The 22662-nt window shown below is 35.4% G+C and overlaps 1 protein-coding gene across 50 annotated transcripts in view; it reads left to right on the top strand.

The window, feature by feature from the left end:
- SOX6 (SRY-box transcription factor 6) overlaps positions 1-22662 on the top strand; it is a 369681-nt gene that overhangs the window by 178887 nt on the left and 168132 nt on the right. For 30 of the 50 annotated variants that reach the window (XM_086893212.1, XM_086893210.1, XM_086893206.1 and 27 more), the window contains one exon: positions 22520-22609. In XM_086893212.1, the coding sequence (XP_086749338.1) occupies positions 22520-22609 (90 nt within the window). Of the gene's footprint in view, positions 1-3175; positions 3203-22519; positions 22610-22662 lie in introns of all 50 variants that reach the window. The other 20 variants (XM_086893202.1, XM_086893189.1, XM_086893188.1 and 17 more) reach the window with 1 other exon arrangement.

Below are 22662 nucleotides of genomic sequence, written 5' to 3'. Positions count from 1 at the left end.
ATTGAAAAGTAAAATTTACATTTTATGAGGTCAATCTTGCAGTTCTTGCTTAGATAATACAAATGTATTATGCCCCAAATGTAAAGAATTGTTACATCAAAGTTGCTAGCTGGACTTTATCTCATTGTGAGATTCCCCTGCTGGACTAGGTTTCAAATGGTCTTAGTGTTCAACAGCTCTTATTTAGTCACAAAAAAATGTTTCATTTCTTAAAACTTTCAGTTGTGTGAATAGCAGGGACACTTCAGAGAAATTCTTCACATTTTTTGAGTGCTTGAAAGAGAATTGAACTTTCTGGAAAACCTAACTTCTTGCTTCTTGGTGCAAATGCATGAGAAAAATGGAAGCTTAGCAGCTGTCACACAGATCTAGTATCCTGTTTGTGTGTGATATACACTGTGTATGTGTGTGTGTGTGTGTGTGTGCGTATATTTCAACAGTTATATATTAAATATTTGATATTTTGTCACCTTAGCATGTAGTATTTTTTTTCAAACAAAGGGAACACAAAGAAGACACTGATCTATTTTGAAAGCGCTACTTAGCTGTAGAAAATAATTTGGTTCTTTTGTAGAACCAAAGGCTTGATAAAATAAGCTGTGACTTCAAACACAGTAGCTCACATATTGTACTATAATATACTGTGGGAAGGTTTCTTAGCCAGGAGAAACGATAGATTTCTGTTATGGGCCAAGAAATATAATTTGATAGGTCTTGTGTAGAAACCATTATGGAAGTCTTTTAAAACTAAAAGTAATCTCACAGATTTTAGTGGAAAATGAATCAGTCTGCATGCTATAGAAAATTAATGTTTCTAAAATAAATCTTGTTTTAGCCAACAAATATTTGGCTCCAACCAAAAGGCAATCAGGGAAAGTTCTTTATGCCATTAGTGAAGCAGAGCATATGTTTCTGCTTTATTGGATGCTGACATTAAGCACACTGATTTACTGGTTTGAAACTGATAGTTGGGCCGCTAGGATTCATTTAATTTGTATTAAGAACTAAGTTTAAATTTTCTGATGCACTTCTAAATTTAAAAAAGTTTTATAATTTTTGGTTTTTTATTAGAGAGAGAGTGAGGATATCCTCAATACAGGATCTTTCTTTTATGAAGTCAGGTAATCTCCTGTGCTCTGGGACATGGAAAAGATGAGAGCTGTAGCTGTTGTTTTGCAGTACTGTTAGTCAGTGGGCAAGAAGGGAAAGAAAAATGAAAGTCCGCTGAACCCCTGTGCTTATAACCACTCTGAAAGCAGAACCATGTTTATTTTGAAGTGTAGCCACATGGAGCTTGGTGAGTCCTGCAGACTTTGCTGCTGATTATTGTATGGTTCCTGCACTTACCCAGGACAGGACTCATGGGCCCAAGAGATCTCTGCTTGAGTGGGGCTCCTAATATATGGAGTGACTACTGACACTTCTGACAGCCCCTTATTAGCTTTTGTTGTGTTCCAGGCTTCCAAGATAGGATGTACACCATAGGTTTTGTGAGTTGTGTTAGAAGGACCCACGATAGGGCTGTCAGAGGTACAGAAAGGATTACAGTCTCCAACAGAGATAGCTGACTCCCCCCAGGGAGGCTGTGAATTCTCAAAACATATTTGCAGCTGGTCACTTCTGTATTGCTTTGTCTGAAAGGTATTATATAACATCCCTTTTTCTGTTGGGAGTGATATTCAGCATAGAGCCTTGCCTCTGTAGTTGTGTACACTCTGACCATACCTTCCAGTGACCCAGTGATCAGTTATGGTGACTGACTTCAGATGCCCAGCTTGTAACAGTGGGGCTGATTTTTGGGATATGCTCAGCACTTAAAACTTCAGCTTCCAAAATGACAAGGCCCACCAGCTTTGAAAATGAGATGCATTTGATTCAAGCACCATTCCTAAAACCGCTGTCTGTTTTTTGAATGCTGCAATTGTGTACGTATCTGTTCTAGCAGTAAGCACACAGATGTATAAATAAGTTGCATAAGCATTCAATGTACAGAAAATACTTGGGTTCTACATATTCCAATTCATCTGGGCAGTAAAACCCAGCTGTCATTAAACATTATTTTTCCTTTTTTCAAATGACAGTTATGAAACAGCAGAGTAGTCATCCTTCCAAAGACCCAGACCTTGGTTATTGAGATGCTCAGAAGCATCTGTTGATTTTGCTGTGCCTCTATTATGCCAGCCTGAAGGTGCTGTTGATAAAGACTTCTGAAAAACCTTCCCTTTTAACAGGGATCAAATTCTCTTTATTAGCATGAAAAAAGAGAAATACGTATCATTTGAATTGGGTTACAGCTTCTCCAATTCTTACTAAATGTTTCTGGAATTGTAGTGGGTCAATAAACTTCCTTTTTTCCTAATTTTTGGAGGTACTTATCATGTCTGTTAACAGCTAGCCTGGTAAATAAAAATCATATATTTTATGAAATTTTGTGAAAATGACACTGTTTTTTTTTTCTGCCTATATTTATGCAGGCAGAATCTTTTTCCCCTTTTAATTGTTTTCCATTTTAATATAAACTAAGAATGGAATGGTTGAGGACTCTCTTACTGTTTTTTTCTTAGAGATAATGTTGGGATTTTCATTAACAGAAAAGCTTACATCTCAATGGAATACACCCAAACTATTGTTTAGCTATCTAACTCCCAATTACACAAATGGCAATTAGGCACTTAAATTGCATTTAGATATCTGAATAACTTCATGGATTTGAGCTAATAGATTTTTCTGTATGACACATTTTTATGTAGAAAGGAGAATGAGGGAGGGGAATATGAAGGCAAAAGTATAATATCTGATGCATTGATTCCTAGGTGACTTGCCTGGCTGACTATTCACAGCATTTATAAGTACCTCAATGAAATGTTTAGGAAATTAGTCTCTGTCCTGCTTATCAAATTTTGGTATTTCAGAGATCCACTTGACTTTTGATTTCTAAAAAAATAAGTTAAAAAGAGATTAATCTCTTTTGTGCCCACAGATTCTTGCTTGGTTTCTAAAAATAATTTATTTTGCGTCTTTCTCACTGTATGTCTTTAAAGAATGTAATTTTTTTTATGACACGTAGGCAAATTTGACTTCTGATGAATAAAGTCCATTGAAATTTGTTTGAATAATGGCTTAAAGAAATGTGGAGATCCAGATCTTACTCAATTTTTTTTTTTTTTATCTGCAGATTGCACAAAAGCTAGGAATGAACTTGGTGAGCAAGATCTTTTGGCTACTTTTAGGTGATAATAATAATTGAAAGGAAATTCTGAGCCCCAATTGGAATAATTAATTATAACATTTTCCATGGCTATTTGGGGCATCTCTTTTCTCTCATGTAATCATTTAATACTTATTATGAAACTATGGTTAGAATGAGCTTAACAACTTTGCATAGTTGTGTTTTCAGTTGTTGCCTCTATTATGCAATGTTATTTTTCAAGTCAATTTTTAAAAAAAATTGTGCTTTGCCAAATTTTTCTGTTCATGAACTATTCAAAGATAACTGAAATTGCCTGTTTCTAACATGTATCCTATTCATGCCATCTGCTACCTGAATTTTAGTTTGGATACTTGCCATGCCATTGTAAAGTGTTTTCAGTTTCATTTATTTCTAGTTGACCATATGTTGTACTTATATTTGTTTGTGTTTATATCACATATATATTTAAAAAGTGAAAGCATTCATTTGTCTTGACTTAGCCTTTTTACAGCAGATATTATTACCTCATGATGTCTCAAGACCAAAATTAATTTCTTTCAGAGTTAGTGAAATTTGGTCTTCATTCAGGACAAAAATTAAGAATTACTGAATATGGCATAATTCTGAAAAAATGTCAAGTAAACTTTAAAAATATGTAAAAGTTAAGATAGTGTAATTGAAAAAGAATATTGTTGTGTGTAAAGCTGCTTATATTACCCTTTTGCAAGAAAATTAAATTCTCCAGTAATTGTGTGAGATAAAAGATCATCTATCTGAGAAACTATATTTCTATCTGAGAAACTGAGTCATGAAAGAACTGAAGGGTTGATTTTTATTCATCCACCAGTGTTTTTGAAACCAGCATATTTTGCAGGAGTGCTGATCAGCTCCTTTATTCCTATATTCCAACTTCAGTCTAATGGAGTGAACCAGCTAGAGCAGTCTGTGTGACCATCCAGCAGAGCAGCTCCTGAATGGCAGTTTTTACAGTACAGAGGGATTTTTTGGAGACAGTTGGAAAATTGCTGTATTTTCCTTAAAACTAGCTTGAACAACAGTGCTGTGTGAATATAGGTGTGAAGCACAACTGAGAGTTTGATTTGTAACAGTATTAATCTCCCTTTGTGCACTGAGATGGTATAATTTACTCCTGGCTGTATCACTCAGGAGAATTTCTTTCTCTTGGAAATAAATTTTGTAGCAGGTCACCCATCATATATCTTTCAAATAATTTCATAAATGCATGTTTATATATATATCTGTATATATAATATGCATTCTGCCTGTCAAAGGCTGAAAAAAATGCCCAATTGCAGTGTGGCCTGCACAGGCCTTTGCCGGCCCCATCCCTGTGACTGGTCATGCATTCTGGCTGTCTGCTCCTGCTCCTCTAAAGTTCCTGGAGTAAAGGATTGGAAATGGACTCAGAGAGCTTCACTTCTGCATCTGAGCATGTATAAAGATCTGGCTGGTTAGAGGGAAGCGTTAGTCTCTCTCTGCAGCCTCACTGGCTGAGGCAAAGCTACTCTGAAGGTCTTGCTGGGTTGATGTGGCTGTACTGTTGTCTCGAAGGGAATGGCATGTGTTTCATTCTGTGAAATGTGCTGGTGAACATTGCTGTCCGATTTCTCCAGAGAGAGAACGCAAAAGAATTAGCTAAGGTACAGAGATAAAGCTTATTATTACTCCATTCTCCTAAATATTTGTGGCTCTCATACGCATATACTCTGCAAATAAGCTTTTGAAGCCCTATGTAAAACAGTACTTAATTCACTGAAATCTGTATAATTCTTCATGAAAGTCTTGAACATCATATCTGAGACTCTTGTCTGCTTTCTACTCATTGGCCCAAGTCCTCACATTCATCAAATCCAGACTGTCCTGGAGGTGTTACCTGTGGAATCTGTCTGAGCAGAAGGCAGATACCTATTTCAAAAGGTACAGGAGAAAAGAGTATGTGTTAGCATAAAGACTAGATTATTCTAGGCAAAGGAGAAAGAAAACATAAGAAATCAAAAAAGAGAATAGAGACAGTAAAGAAGGAGGTTAGATTTCTCCTAATGAAGTCCAGTGTGCAGTAAGTGAGTGTTTGCAGATTGGGTACAGTGATTTAACCCCACAGCCTGTTTCACTATTAGAGACCATTTTGTTGTATGCACAGAATCCAGCTTTCCTCTTTCATGAAGAACCCAGCCCCCTAAAACTTTTGTCTTAGATGTAGAGATTAGAATTATTTTCAATTTGCTCACTGGTATTTAGCTTGTGGTCACCTGCCAAGTGTGGCATTTTTAGGGTAAGTGCTATTATTTTTCCAGGCTCAGGGTTTACAGTTGTCATCTGATTTGGAAAATGTGGACAGGATGAATGGGTTTGTTCCTTTTGTAGGGGATTACAATAATACACGGAAGCTTGTGAGTGCTTCTGACAGATGTGCTGGCGGCCTGCCACTGCGTGAAGGGTGCGGCTCTGACTGACAACTTGCAATTATGTGATGATGAATGGTTCTGATGTGTGTTCAAGAGAAAACCACTTTCTAGAAAGTGAAAGTTGTGCATACGGTTCCTATAAAGTGAGTCTTAAGAAAGGCCCTAACTTCTATTTTTTTCTTGGGATAGCCAACTTGGATCCCCTTTACTGTCAAACTTTTTCTGGTTTTGATAAATAAGGGCCAAACCAAAGTTTATATGGGGAAAATTAGCTTTGGCCCATTTTGGCTTGAGAAATGCTTTATCTGCATTTCTACTCAGACTGACATCATCACTGCAGAGATGCATACACATAGAGAAATACTTAAATATATACATATGACTGTGCAGTAGCCAACAAGTTCATCAAAGCAAATCCATCAAGCAAAAAAACACTTTTCTGCTAGGGGTATAATTCACCCATCAGTAGGACTGTGTAGCTCATGTTGGTGTTAACAAGAGTTTCAGCCACACACTGAAGACAGAATGTACCCACAGAGGACTTATAAATGATCCCTTTCTTTGCAAATTTGATCCAGATTTTTTGCAATATGGTGCTGCCAAAATTACAGCCTCTGAACAACAAGACATAGAGAAGGTCAAGTATAGGACCTTGCACTTGGCTCCTTGGCCCTAGAAAATGGTTACAGAATTTAACTGATGTCGATTTGCTCGGTGTTGTTTTCTGATACACGTACTATATCTAGTAGCTGATATGAATTGCCTAATTTCGGGCAGATCATTTGGGTAACTTTGCTGGTGATACTGTGAACTGAAACCAGAACATCTGCAAAACAAGAGGAATTGGCCTTTAATATTAGGATAACCCCCACCTGGAATACTGCATAGTGTTTTTTGTCACCAACATAAGAAAGACATGGACCTGTTGGACCAAGACCAGAGGAGGGTCATGAAGCTGGTAAGAGAACTGGAGCATCTCTCCTGTGAAGTCAGGCTGAGAAAGCTGGGACTGTTCAGCCTGGAGAAGAGAAGGTTTGGTGGAGACCTCATGGCAACCTTTCAGTATCTGAAGGAGATACAGGGAAGCTGGAGAGGGACACTTTTTCAGGAACAATAACAATAGGACAGTGGGAATGGGTACAAACTGAAAGAGGGGAATTTTGATTAGATATTAGGAAAAAATTATTTTCTGTGGGGGTGGTTAATCATAGGAACAGGTTGCCCAGGGTGGTTGTGGGTGCCCCATTCCTGGCAGTGTTCAAAGCCAGGTTGGATAAAGCCTTGAGTAGCCTGATCTAGTGGGAGAGGTCCTTGCCCGTGGAAGGGGAGCTGGGACTAGATGATCTGTATGGGTCATTCTAATCCCTTAACATTCTGTGATTGTGTGGTTCCATGTGCTAAGCAAGGAACAGGAGGCTGTAATAGCACTATTTGAAAAATAAAGAATTGAGGAAAAATAAGAATGTGTGTATCTGTCCAGGTAGAAAACGTATCTTTTTGTGTGAAAAATTAGTGGTTTCAAAGTATTTTCTCTGGCCAAACTCTACTGACCCATTTGTTGGACTACTAGTCCTTCTTATTTCTGGTATAAAGTTGTGGAAGATTTTCAAAGGAAAAAGAGCAGTCTTGAGTACAGGTGAAACATGTTCATTGTATTACAATTTTTAATCTAGCCTTTGCAAAAGTTGCCATTGTGATAAAGGAGTTGTTGAGCAGCCTGAGCCAGCTTGCTGATTCCTACATGCCTTTACAGCAAACAATTATCCCTGGTTTTCCTATACATTTGTTTACAATATTTGTTCTTATTCTCTGATCAGCTATTTAATAAAACATAAGATTCCACTGTTAGGGCCTGCATCTCTGTCAGCATCCATATTTTGAAATTATTTCACTAGTGTAAAAAGAGAAAAAAAAGTAATGAAAGCATATGAACAAATTTAATACTAATTTTGTAAATAACTGCAGAAGACGAACAGAACGTGACAATTTTGACTCTTTAACAAATATTCTAGGGCTAATTTCCAGTAGTCTTAGATACTGAGGAGGTCCAGTTAAGAGTTTACAGTGGAAAGGAGATGTTATTATCTTTGTATCAAAGTTCACATTTATACTATGGTTTATAGGCTAATAAACTCATTAGGGAGTTACATTTTGCTGAAGAAGGAAACAGTTTATTTCCCGACAGCTAAAGGGTTTTTGGACAATTCTGGAAAACATCTGGATGTGGGACAGTTCACAGAAAGGAATTGTTGTCCCTAAATACAAGATTTTGGCAGAATTCTTACATGCCTAGGATTGAAAAATTTTTGAGTTTCTCAAGAAACTTGAGCAATATCACAATAGAATTAAAAAAAAAAGATAAAAAAAAAACCAACCTGTATGACTTTCAGCATTCATGGGCTGTACTAGTGGCTCTGGAACCTGGGACCAAAGTATCCACTTTGCCTTGGGAAAAGCTATGCATGTGCATAAAACCTTCATGTCTTTGTGCAGGCCAAGGTTCGGTGTTCGCTGATCTCTGGCTTAGGCTAAGCAGTTTTTCCCTTCAGATAATAAGTTATATAAAAGATATGGCTCTGAAAGGAAAAAAGCCTAAGTTTTTCTCATACATCTTAGGCCACTGAGTTATGAAGAGTCCCAGAGTTTACTGGAGCAATTGAGATGTTTCTTTATAATTTTTTTTTTTTCCAGGGGCTTCTCTGGGGAAGTACATTAGGTGCCATACATGTAGCAGTAGTAAAACCAAACAACAGTCCTTGCCACAAAGTACTCTCAGTCAAATCTTATAATAAGAGAGAACAGGTGAAAAAGTCTGATTGGTGTGGAAAAGTGGGCACCACTGACATTGACGTTAGATATTGATATAAGGAGCAGCAGTCACAGTGTGCCACCTGCCTGGCCATACATAAGGTGGTGTAAATTATACCTTGCCCATAAATAAATGTTTAAAAAAAGCTTAAGGAACCAGAGACGTGTAAATTGCAATGTCTGAGATTCTGCCTTCCTAGTGCTCATGATTATATTAATAGTGTGAGGGCAAATGCAGGAGGAGAGTTCAGGCAGGTTTGCAGCCTGGAGATTAGAGAAGTGTTTATTTAACAAAAAAGACTGTACAGTTGTCTAAATACAGTAAGTTTTGTGAGCAACATCAAGATAAAAACCACAGCAAGATAATTTTCATGTGGAGTAAAGACTGAAAATGGAACCAAAGAACAAGAGATTGATCTTGATTTAATGTATGTAAACATAAATTAGGTGGACCAAACTGTTACCACGTGGAGAACCTGGCAGCAGCCCAGACTTCTACCTTTGGCTTGATAGTAACAGGCCATGGCATTGCACATTCAAACAGTTGTGACCACGTTACTTTTTCTGTATGAAGTCCATACATCCATCCTTTGTACATAAAAACCTTAGGAAACATGCAGTGCCCTTGCTGCAGATGCTTTAAAAGGAAGTATAGTATAAGTACAGTGTAAGGATTATTATTACAATTAAGAAGTATATGGTTGCTGTTGTGAATTTTGTTATTCCTAGAGGACAAGTGCATGAAGTACATTAGTCTGTGATTATTGAATGCAAAAGGAATCAAATCTTTGGCTGTTACTCATGCACTGAATTTGGTAACATATTTAAATGAATAAGGCAATATTCGGCCTCATCACAATCTGCAGCTTCCTCATGAGGGGAAGAGGAGAGGAAGACACTGATCTCTTCTCTGTGACAAGACCCAAGGGAATGGCCTGAAGTTGTGTCAGGGGAGGTTTAGGTTGGATATCAAGGAATGGTACCCTTCCCCCAGAAGGTGGTTTGGCTTTGAAACAGCTCCCCAGGGCACTGTCACATCCCCAGCCTGACAGAGCTCAAGAGCGTTTGGACAATGCTGTCATGCACATGGTGCGACTCTTGGGGTGTCCTGTGCAGGGCCAGGAGCTGGACTTCATGATCTGACTGAGTCCCTTCCTACTCTGAAGATTCTGTGAATATAATGATTTTTCAATATACTATGTCATTTAGCATTCAAAGAATGGTATTTCCTGCCTGTCCTATTCTTTGGAATAAATACATCTATGATCATAAACCAGAACTTATAACTAAATAATCATTTGTTCTGATAACATGGAATTTTCTACTGGTCCTAAGTATGAAGAAAACACAACAAAACATCTAAACATCTACTTCTGTGTTAGATTCTTTCACATTTGGGTAAAGAGTATATCATAAACCAACATTAATCTACAATTTCAATATAACTGTATAGAATTTCATGCATGCTTAAATTTTCTGGGGAGTTATGCAGCTAAAATTCACCTCATAAATTTAAACTCCTTGTGACTATAAAGTCTGGATTAAATAAAAAAAGAAGAAAAAGAAGGAGACAAAATGTTTAACACAGAAATTGTGTAAATGATCTTTTTTACCTACAATACAACTTTTAGTGAGGGTTGTGGTATAATTGAGCTTCATGGACTGGTTCTTGTTTGTAGTGAAGAGATTCAGGAAATGAAAGAATGTTTAATAGCATAATAGGAATTAAAAATAGCTTGATATAGGTAGTGTGAACTTAACTGTAGCTTCCCTTCTATGTAGCTGTGAAGATTTAATTGCACTGAATATGTTTTTGCCTTTTGTGTAGCAGATTATTACGTATTATTAAATCTCTCAGATGTTTACATATGACCCCAATTTTCTCCACTCTGATATTTGTTGTATTACTATGTTATGTATTTTGGGAAGATGTTTATGATGTTTAAGTTTTTGCTCCAGCTTTGGGGGCAAAAATTGTTTTCTGCTGTGGAACAGTGTCAATTAGTGTACAGAAGTGTGACAGTGCTTGCTCTAAGCAAAGAGGGAACCTTATAGAAATCTGTCAGCCTGTAAATGGGTGTCAAAATTTGCTCTGTTGGGAGAGCAAAAGAGGGTTATTCTGTTTTGCTGCACTAGGACAGGGTGCAACATGCACTGCTTTATTATCATTAGTGCTTTTATTTGCTCAAGTCCAATGTGCAGGAACTACTTCACTCTGTCTTTGATTTGGAGTTATCAGTACCCTTCAAATTGGTGTTGTTTCCAAATCTGGCTACTAAGTCTAATTTATAAAAGTCTGTTTATATACCTGTGTATATAAGCACAGGCTTAAACAAATTTCAAATCTTTAATTTTGCACTATGTCTGCATAATCAGTGAAAGCTTTCTTCAGCTGCCCAACAAAACTTAAAATATATTAAAATGAAACCAATTTTTGTTTCCATGTAGAGAAGTATAATTTTCTTATATGAATAAGCAATAGTTTTTCCTGAAGAAGAATTCTAATTCATCCAGTTCACTAACAGGATGATTCTCCATGAATGTGAAACTGTCCAATAACTTGTTATGTTCTTATTGGGCAACCTGAAGCTTTAGTGTCTATTAATTTCTTTTTATTCAAGCTGTGCACAGAAGACATGGATATTACACATTTGGCTAAGTTGCTGGTTTCTTTTTCCCCCAGAATATTCAGTAAATATGCTACAAACAAATAATCTTCCCAAAATCTTTGTTAAGAGGAAAAAAATGTAGTCAGGGTGCCAACCTCACAGGTGTGAGACTAAGAATATGGCTTCAAAAATGTCATTGATTTCTTGGTTGTTCCACTTAAGGTGCTTAGGCCCTGATTCTTTTCCAGGGGACCTAACTTTGTGCAGCAGTTTATATATAGTTATATATATTATAGCCTCAATCTTTACATTTACTTTACATTGACACAGCTGCAGCTGTGAATGTTCAGCAGTTCCTCAAATAAAGCCCCAAGTTTTTTTAAATTGAGCTCCCAGAAAATGAAACTGCGACCCATCATTTCTCCTTTTGCAGTTCTCTCCCTCATTCATTTAGTTTCTTTGAACTTTTGCAATACATACATAGCCAATGACTGCATGGGCAGCAGCCTCATTTGCTCTGCTGTTCCAGTTTCTGCTTTCATCTGGGATTATCCCATATGCTGAATATAGCAAGAATACCATACAAAAATTGTGTACATTAAAAAAATATTTAAAGAATATATCATAATGTACACAGGGGCTGAATTAGGATTTCCTGGGGAACATTAATTTTAAGATTTCCATATCTTTCCATTACTTGACTTAAAAAAATTAATAATGTTCTTTTATAGGAATAAAAATGATGGTTAATTTTCTCCTCTATGTATTTAGGGAAATGAAAATGCGAGAATAATATTCTTGAAGATATTAGTGCCTACTTTTCTAAAATATTTTCACAGCTATTATTCCAGAAATATATATCCATGACAGTACTAGGTTAATACTTGAACTCCATGACCTAAGAGATCTTTTCCCACCTAAATGGTTCTTTGGGTGTATGACATGTAGACTGGTGCTTAAGAACCTAAAGCTCTGTTTGTTGGAATTATCTCAGGAAATTCTTGCTTGATCTGTATTTGTTTATATAGAATATGATAATTTTTTTTAAGTCAAAATTTTAGTAGTAAAAAAGGGGCTACAGAACTGATTTTTTCAGTATATTTTAGTGTCCTGGAAAATACTGCATCATGTGCCATAGAGACCTTCAGAAATGATAAATGGAGAGGAGATTCTAGCTATTGTTTTCATTCCTTTGCCTTCTTGTTTGAAGTAATTTCAAATCAAGAGCATATTATTTTGCTTTCTTTGTATTATACTTTTACATACAAAAATACTTAAGAATTTATCATGAAAAATTCTTTTTGTTATACAATTGTTTTAACATCAGAATATTTAATGTACAAACTGAGTTAAGATTTTTATACACAGTATTAAGAAGCCTTCAAATAATTAAACAGATGTTTATTACTGCATTATTAAGGTAATGAGTAGAATATAATTTGGGGGAACAAAATAGATGTTTTTTGAATCATTCATGTTTTGTTCTTAAGTCATCTGGTGTCACAAATTTTGCAAGGAACATGAATCAGTTTAATAGAAAAGGATTTTCCTTGCTTTTCAGGAAGTCCTCTCACTCTCATTCCCTCAATCCTCTGAAACTAACCTGGTGTGAAGGAGCCTCCATACTTTCGTTTTTTGTACTGCCTTTTGTTTAAGATGTTTTTAGTTCTCAAAACTTTCCGTAATATGTTCATATTAATTTTACAGGACTTCTACCTTGCTAAAAGATACAATGTTTACTTGACATTACACTTGAGGAGAAGGAGCAATAACATAAATGTCTATTTGTGCTACCAGAGAATTTCTTGAGTTGAGATGCGATCCTCTGCTTCCTTCACCTTGCTCCAAGAAGGGTTGTGCAATGCTAAGAGAAAAGAAAATCTGCCCCTCTGTCCTTAATAAAATGTCTGGCTTTTGTACATAGCTGGACACAGGCTGGCATTCCAGTTGCTACCTCTTGAGCTACTGGGGAAATTAAGTTTTAAAAGAGAGATGCTTTATGTCCAAAAAGCATATCATACATGATTTTTTCCAGAGCAGTTTAACAAAGAAACATTTAAATATTACACTCTTAATATTTGTTTGAGCAATAAGGAGAAGAATGTAATTTCAGCTCAGAGGTATTTTAGAAGAGTGGATGCCAAAGATGAGAGTGAATTGTTTAGGTTTATGAAAAGGCTGTAGCAAAGTACAGAGGTATGAGATTATGAGAAAGAATAATTAGGCAAAATATTGGGTGAAATTTCAAATCTATTGAAATTGAGGCTGTGATGGAGATATGCTGATGAGTTCTAGCTAAGATACTGGCTCTGTCTATTCTTTTCCACTCTGAGAAAAAAAAAAATGAAAGCAAATCTAGAGCTCTTCAATAAAGAAAGATGTAAGGATGAGGAGGCAAAGAAAATAATGAAAACTGAGATCTGCTTCTATTGGCATAACTTTCTTCTTTCACAAATTAACAAAATATTGAAAAATATTGCAAATCCTATTGATTTCATTACTTTGCTAGTATGTACATAGCAAGAGACAGGAAAATAAGTGTGTCATTCTCCTTTTTCATATCAATTTCATATAACTTTTCGCCAGGGATTGCAAGCAGTTTGTGGCTCCCCTTTTCCTGTCTATCCCTGATTGCTGTTGTTTAAAGCCTAAAGCAACTTTCTCTTGCCCATATTATACGTTCACTTGAAAAGCAAATAGAGGTGCAGATACTAAGAGAATAGGTGAATACATATAATATACTGTATGCTATCATTGTAATGCAAATAAGGGAATAACTTTAATGAATACAGCCAATCTGACAGTAAAATATAGCTTATCATGGAATGGTGATTTTTAAGTGGGGGAATGAAATGTACATGCAATTTTAATACACTTAAAAGATATTTCTCTTGTTCTAATATGCCAAAACATTGCATCCAAGCAATTACACCGACACTTGAGGCTTCTCTTGACATACGAAGTGTATTGTCTAGTGCGGTGTTCATGAAATTAACATTTTCCTGAAGTAATCATATACAATTAAGTGACCAAATAGTTCTGAGGCAATACAACTGTATTACAGGAACTAAATATATTTCTTCACACTGATCCTGCATGTTTTAGTTGAGCAGTCATTAGCATGTTTATAATGGTTCTAATTTAGCACAACATTTTCTGAATTTCATCCTTGAGTCATTTACAAATTGTTCATATTGAGTAAACAAAGGAAACAGATTGCATTTTATACTTAGTAATTTATCTGAAAGAAGAGGGGAGGGTTAATTGTCTGAAAGTTTTGCTCTGTTTGGGGAAATGATTCTAGTCTTGCCTTGCTTGGCACACAATGCCTTTTTCCCTCTGTTCTAGGGGGAAAAAAAAAAAAGAAGAATGGAGGAGTGAGCAAAATGAAAAATTAGGATCAGGAGAAGATTTGCCACTCCCAAAGGGGAGTGTGGAGCAGAACCGGAGCTGGCACGAGATTATCTAAAACAGTTGGTGCATTCCTTAATGATCAAGTGCTTGAGAAGTCCAGCTCTCTCTCACAGAGCATCTGTGTTGATGTTTATATCAGTGCCCTGCTGTATGGGAAAAGCATGCTTTCTCTTGTTGCTTTCCTAAAAATAGTATGGCATATAGCATTGTATGAGTTATTTTAAGAGAACAAAAACATTTGCAAGGTTAAAGGTTCTGCTTTTTAATAAATAAGTAAAAATAAAGGTCAGGACTGTATCTTGGGCTGTTCTTTCCATAAAATTCAAACTCCTTTTCATCTAGAGTTTTTCACTGAGCAGAATTCTGCTTTTTGCAGTAGAGAATTCCTGTTGAAACAAACCATTTTAGGCAGAACTGGTACAAGTTCAGACTCTATAGTTTTTCCCACTAGCCGCATTATAAAAAGCAGGTCTGGAAATCACCCCCAGCTAAATTCCAGTGTTTCTGTTTAGAATGTCTGTTGTTTCAAGATCTAGACCATTCAAGTAGTACAAATGAATTCAGAGGAAAACCAGAACATTTTAATGCCTAATTATTTTTAGTGATCTTGGAGAGTTTTAATTAAAAGTTAAGAGACCTCTCCAAGCTCTTACAGTTCTAATTTTATCATATTGTGGAAATCTTGTCACTATGAAAAAATGTGCAGCAATTGGCAGATCTGCCTGGTTCCCTGTACTGAACAAAACGGTGTGTTTGGTAGTCAGACCTCAGTTGCATTTCCATCATTGCTCTTGAAAGAAAATATCTAATGTGAGCTGACTGGCTTTTGCATATAATTGTATTTAGGAGGTGTTCTTTGCCTTTTTTTTTTTTGGTTTTGTTTGGTTGGTAGTTTTTCTGTTTGTTTTTTTTTTTTTTGGTTTTTTTTTTTTTTTTTTGTTCCTCTCAATTTATTTTTTTAAAAACTTTTACAGAGTTGGATAGGAAAAGAGTCAATATGAGAGAAGGGAGTAAGTGATTATTTGTCTCCTTAACATCCCAAGCAAGATATAGAATTTAGGAGAAATTTTATTGTATTTTATTTGTAATTTGCAAAAAAAATAATCCAAAGGTATTAGCATCTTTTCCTGTTCTAAATGTCATGTTGCTCATTTTTGTGTTGTGATTGTATTTTTTGCTTTTCAAGAACTTGAATTTGGAGAACTGATTAAATCAAGGAATTCCTGAGAAGTTGGCCAAAGAGATTGGTTCACTGGCTAACATTTCGAAATGCCTTATATTTTAATTTTCTGTTAGACCGTGACAATTAATTATGGTACAAGAATGGTATGGAAATTGAGAACGATGAGATGAGATTCCCCTGACCTGCTGCTTCACTGACAGCAAGATTGAAGCCAAGCTGCTTATGTGCAAGAGGCAGTGACAGTATATTGCAAATGTGGATGTTAAGGCTTCAGGCTGATCTTTGATTAGTTTTGTATTGTTGCTGTCTCCTTTTATTTAAAGTTTATTGAGACAGAAAAGGACAATTTGTGTTTGAAAGAAGAAAAAAACGAGCTATGGCAACAAAAGTATTCTATTTTGTAATGTTACACAAATGTTACATCTTTGGATAAAAATAAAATAGATATACCATACAGCAGTGCAATTTCAAATAGTCATGGTTAAACTATATTTTATTTTTCAAGTAGTGAATGGAAACATGAAGTCCTTAATTTAATTTTGAATTGTTAGAAGATTATAAAGTTGCGTTCTTTCAAAGTGAATTAAATTAACCTTTTGCTTTTTTCTTTGATACTGAATTGTTAGAGTTTGCATATAATTTAAAAATACATATCCTGAAGCATGAAGATTAGGAAATATTTTTATGATTTCATTCTATGCTAGTTGGTTCTTTACCTCAAGGAAATCTGATTGGCAATGAACTCACAAAAGACAAATAAGCAAGCTGCTGCCATGTACTCAGAGAAGGATCTGTTAACTAAAGGTCCCAACACAGGTGCATTAAAACTCATTACGGGTTTTTAAAAAACATACTCCGTTTTCTGAATATGTCACAATTTTAATGATTGGATCTAATAATAGCAATGGACCTGTTGTTTTAGTTTAATTGTAAGTAATGAAGATTGACTAGAGTAAATCAAAATTCTTCTTGATTATTATTCAGAAATATTTGTACTAGTTTCATTTAGATTCTTCTACTTAGAAGAGAATTTAGTATTCTGTGAAGAATGTTGAAACAAATCTTTGTCTTTTTGATCTGTGATGTATTGTGTTGTTATTATTTCAGATGTCATGTCCTTAGCTTTACCCAGTTGAAAAAAACACGCTTGCACTTGAAGCATGGAGTGAGGTGTGCAAAGGTGCAAGAAGAAGCAGGTTAAAAATGTTAGTCACTGATGCAAATGTTAATTTGCAGCTTAGTTGGTTTTGGGGGAAAAAGCAGCTCTTCTGTAGAAGGAATCAGGTGCAGTAGGTCTAGTAAGCACACAAATGTCTGTCACAGGAGTTCATAATCTTATTTAACATTCTTTCAAAGGAAAAAAACCCACACAATACTTTTTCTCAAACAAATATTTCATAGATGCTGACAGGCTAATTCCACTTGTGCTGTTTTTCTTATACAGACTTGAATGAGGCATGTGAACTCATTTGACAAAGGCTAGTCCAAAGGACATCTTTTCTCCCATGGAGCTGAATGCAAATAAATGTAATGAGTGTACCTTGGGGAATAGAGAACATTAGAGATGTTAGATTAGACAACTTGAAAACTGATATTTAGTCCCAAACCCTGCTCAAATGTGATATTTTTATGTTTAACAATAGCTACTAAATTGTCATAGGATATAACTATATATTTAGTCCTGAAATAGAGACAAATTTGCCTTTAGTTCTCCAGTATAATTCTTCTTAAATACAGAAAAGAACTTTATCCTTCTCCTACTGTGGATCTGACCATGTTTTAGAGAAATTTCTGTTGCAGCATGCCTGATTCCTCTTCTAAATCCTCTACCTTGTCTTTCTCAGCGCCTCCTTCCTTAAGAAGTAACAATTCAGATACATGTAGAAATATGTCACCTATACCTCCATACCTTTGATTGAATTACATTTCTGTATTGTTTATGAACTTGCTGTGCATTTGCAATCATTATTAATGAATCAATGTGCTTTTGTCTTCTGTCACAAAATAATGTGTGTATTCAAAAAGAATTGTATGCAAAACAAGTCATGTTTTAGAACTCATATCATTAATAATTATCAGTTTGCAGTATTGTTACAACATGTTTTGAGGGAAAGCTTATTATGAAAGAAATAACAAGGTACTGCACAGTAGAAAGAATAAGACAGTTCAGTTGATCACTGATATAGGTGTTATAAATATGCCAGTCTGTACTATAGTGTTTTATTAAGTCTCAAAAAGTCAAAGCTGATTTGAAATAATAATGTCTGACAGTCAGTTCTTTGAAGTTTTGCTGCTGCACTCTCACATTTAGGTTTTCTTTTATGTATGACTTTACCATAAAAAAACAAAAACTCACACATGGCATGAACGTCTTCTTTTTTTTTTTTTAATCTGTATTTCAAAGAAAGTAATAGGAGGCTACTTCAGTGAATTAAGAGGGAAAAAAAAAAAAAGAACAACCTCCCAAAATCAATGAGGATAGGTGCAGGCCACTGTCATGTCATACAGTATTCATGTAAGCTATATCTGGGGTAAGTAACTTGTTGAAGAATGTAAAAGTGAAATTAAAAGAAAAAAAAATCAGAACTAAAAAGGGGAGAATAAGGACAAGACAGGAGGAAAAAGCTAGTCCTGATTTAAACAAGATGACTTTCACTCAGTCAGAAGAACTTGAGAGCTTGGCTGTGATAGTTAACATGCTCGTTCTTCATCACTGGCCGTGCAACAAAGAGCTGGATTCCATCCATTCCATGACTGATTGATTACCCAACGGACAAATGTTAATTCTTTTCATCGATGCTTTGTCATTGTGAAGAGATCCTTTTCATCTAACACCTAGGGGTTTTTTACCCCTCAGCTTTTTTTTCCTGATTATATATATCTTTTAACATCCTCTTCTCATTCACCTTTGCAAAACTGTCATGTCTAACAAGATTCTCACAGTACTTTAAACTCCTTTAGTTTACAATTAAAATTGCTAAGTATGTAACAAACCGTGATATTAAATAATACTCAGTGATTTAATTCAGTCATCATAAATATACTTAACCTGCTTGCTGTCCTTGAAGGAATTTTTTTCCTAGTTCACAAGACAAGCTGTGTGTTTTTTAATAGAATAAATTGCTCCAGTGCAACTTCACGAGTTTGATCTTACATGTGCCAGTAGAAAATATGCTACTTTGCGGCATAAGCCTAACTGTGGTTTATAAAGTCAGTGAGAAGAGCTAAAAATGTATAAATGCTAATTTCTTTCATTGCTTCTTTTATAATTGTCTTTAGCAAGAATACCCCTGAATTTTGAAAATGTCAGGATCCACAAGGTTTTGGAATGGTGCTGAAGCAGTGCAGGGAGAGTGATGCAGTGCAGATGTAAACTCGGGCTCCTTTCTTCACTGTTCAGTGCTGGATTCCAAGTCGATGTTTTGTTTCTATAGTGAATCAAATCAGAAAATGAATCAATATGGATGAAGACATTTTAGTGATGTCAGAAGATATCTCTGTAGATTATATATGTCTGTAAAAATTAATTTTCAGTACAGAAAGAAGAGAAATCCCTTTCTGATTCACAAACCTTTTCAAAACGTGTTTGTGAACATGGAATACAGAACTTGAAAGGAGTCATGCCTTTCAAGTACAAGCTTTATATTTAGTTTTGGGTCTAATGTGGAGGATCTCCAGAGGGCTTTAACTACAGATCATTATTTTAAATTTCAAAAATTAGGCATAATAAACATGGTAAATGAAAATTTACAGGATTATCACAGCACTACTTTTACAATGATATAAAAAAGTTTATTAAAAGGCTCATTGTGTAATCATTTTTTTAATCCTCCCAATAGCAAAATACAGTAGCTATAAATTGTGCGGTCAGCTCGAGAACACAGAATTTGAATGAGATAGGGGTGTTAAAAAACTCTTTCTTAAGGAATTTTTCAGTCATTTGTAGAGAAAAATTCTAACTAGCAACATGATTTTATCAAAAAAGCACACAAATAGACCTGTTTTCCAATCTAGCTTTTTCCCAGTCTGTCTTTAGAAATACATTTTTTGCCCTTATATAATATAAGAACACTACAGATAAGCATGGGTGTTCTTAGGAACAGTAAGAGAAGAAATAAAACAAGTGCTTTTGAAGAAAGTATTTTATCAGCTCCAGTAATATGCTAGTTATTTATTTTCTTTAATTTTTTTATTGATTTTTTTTTTCTGTATGAATTGAGGAAAACATCTTCCTAAAAAGCAGTAGAATACATAACCTATAGCAAACATCAAAATAAAATTCTAAAGCTTTCTATTTTTCAGGGATGAGGGGTCTGAAATTTTGGCAGGGGAGAAACACAGAAACCTCATTTTAAACTAATCATGATATCACAAAAAAGGACAAATTATAATGTTCTATTGTTAATTGATGGTTATTTCTTGATTCTCCTATTATCAGGCCAGAACTCATAAAAGTAATAAGTGCCTGTTATTGTTAAAAGTAAATTGTTATTATATAACTAGTATTTTAACACTGCCTATTGCAACTTACAGCTCCTTAATTTTGTCTCTTTTATAGAAAGATATAATTAGTAAATAAATTAGCTTTTCTGCTGAAATATTACTTCAAAAATATTTATGAGCTGTGCTGTCTTTCCATGGAGGCTTGTACGGTGAAAATGTGTTGCAAATTAAAACCTGATCTTTGATCTCTTACTAGTTACAGTTTGGTTTGCTTTCAACTGGTTTTTGTTTTGTTTGGGGGGTTTTGTTTGTTTGTTTATGTCAAATGAGTTATACTCGTGAATTTTTAGGCTGATATGACTTGTACACTAAAATATGATTGGCCATATTACCATTTTCTTCCTTAAAGTTCTCCCTAAATCTTTAACTCCTCCTTTTGTGACCTCTTTGAATGTCTCTCCTCCCTCTGAGTATTTTTGGAATCCTCTGAAGTGGAACAAACTGTTACCCATTGCAATGACATGATCTGTGTTGCCATTCTTAAATCTGGGGTTTTTGCTTTTGCATTCACATGTTTGAGTGCTTCTGCTGGGACTGCTGAAATGGGAATTTCAGCTGTGACTTGACCTTAATCTGCCAGTAATTTAGTGGAAGTTAAGTTAGACTGAATTCTGCCTTCTCCTACAATCCACTGTTAATTTGTAACTGGAGGAGGACCAGCACAAAGATAATTCAAATTTGTGATATTATTAGCTGCTTAGAAAGCATTGTGTAAATTGGTCTTCTAAAAGACGTGGCCCCTTGCTATGAGAGTTTCTAGGAAGAGAGTGTGTGTGGCTGTTCCCAGTGTGTGCATTGAGGAACACTGTGCTCAGCAGTGCCCAGAGTGATGTGTGGTCTTACTACGAAGGCCCTTTGTAACAATTTGTTTCGGGAACAAAACAAAAAAGATACATGCAGGTAATGGTTCTGATATTTTGCAAACTGGGTCTAAGGGTTTCCAAGGAGTTTAGCACAGATATTGGTGGTGAGTCTATCTACAGGTGAAAGTAAGCACACAATGTTTTGCAGAGATTTTATTATTACTAACTGTGAAGGGAAAAAAAAGTGTTGAGATGTTTGCATAGTTTTCTTGATAATTGTTTAGAAATCTGAATTTTTCTTCTTAAAAGTCATAAAAACCCACATCACATCAACTACAGAATCACAGAATGGCCTGGGTTGGAAGGGACCTTAAAGATTATTTTATTCCAAACCCTAACACAAAAAAATTCTAAAATTCTAAACCCAAAACCTGCAACATCCAGGGATACCTTCCACTATCCCAGGTTGCTCAGAGCTCCAGGCAACCTGGCCTTGAACACTGCCAGGGATGGGGCATGCACAGCTTCTCTGGGCAACCTGTTCCAGTGCCTCACCACCCTCACAGTAAAGACTTTTCTCCTAATATCCAATCTAAACCTCCTCTCTTTCAGTTTGAAGCCATTCCCCCTTGACCTGTCACTACATTCTCTTGTAAATAGTCTCTCTTCATCTTTCTTCTAAGCTCTCAGGAGAATTTGCAATTTTGTAGGCTCCCTTCATAAGAATTTCTATCTTAAAAGTCACCTTTTCTAGGTATCTGCAAGGTTATCTACAATTTAGACATCAGAGACAATTAGTTTAATTTAGGAACCTTTAGAAAAAAGGACCTTTAGAAAAAAAACCTTTAGAATTTATTGAACTCTGTTATGCTCAATATAAAATTTTGTAGTGGGATTTGGAGTCTGATCATATGAAGCTTACAAGGGCCAATCATTTACTTTCTCCAGCATGTAATGACTTCAGTGACAGTTTTGCCTAAATAAGGCCTCCCAGACTGGGGCAAAGCCTTGAAATGTATTCTGAAGTTCATATGACGAAAGCCTATCTTCTAATCATTGCATGTTGTTCATATCATACTGAGAAATTTTCTGATACTGTGAACATTGAATATGTAGAGTGCTTTCATAAATTCCATGGAGACATTATAGGAATAACTTTTGCATTGACATGGGTATAAAAATGGGTTTCAGATGTCACTGTGTGCCAAATTTCCAAAAAAAGCTACTAAACCTTCATGTATAATTTCGAGTGTACAATCATTCTCAAATGAAAAAGACAGAATTCGTATATACATTGGCAATCTATGCATGTAAATTGGCAGTTAGCATGCATAAATACCCACCGAAGTTTTCCTTTCAATTAGACCCTTGTTAAATCCATAGTAACTCCATTAACCTCAGGGGAATTACTCTGGATTTAAAATGCAGTTAAATAAGAACTCTGGCTACAAGTTCATTTCCTTTCTAAGCTATGGTTTGACTGGTACTGGGAGAACAGTATCAAAATTAAGGTGGCACCTGTTTTCCTGTAAGAGTATGTTTTATATACATATATATATATAATTATGTTTTTTTTTTAATAGATTCATCCTGTATGGAAAAGCTACTTTCTAAAGACTGGAAAGAGAAGATGGAAAAATTAAACACAAGTGATCTCCTTGGAGAAATTAAAGGTATCTCACTAGATCAAATTTTAAATGTTTGCATCTATTTTAGGAAGGGGATT

Source organism: Cyanistes caeruleus, chromosome 6 (assembly GCF_971803275.1).
Source record: "Cyanistes caeruleus chromosome 6, bCyaCae1.hap1.1, whole genome shotgun sequence".
NCBI classification, from domain to species: Eukaryota; Metazoa; Chordata; class Aves; order Passeriformes; family Paridae; genus Cyanistes; species Cyanistes caeruleus.
This window is presented reverse-complemented; position numbering and strand designations above follow the sequence as displayed.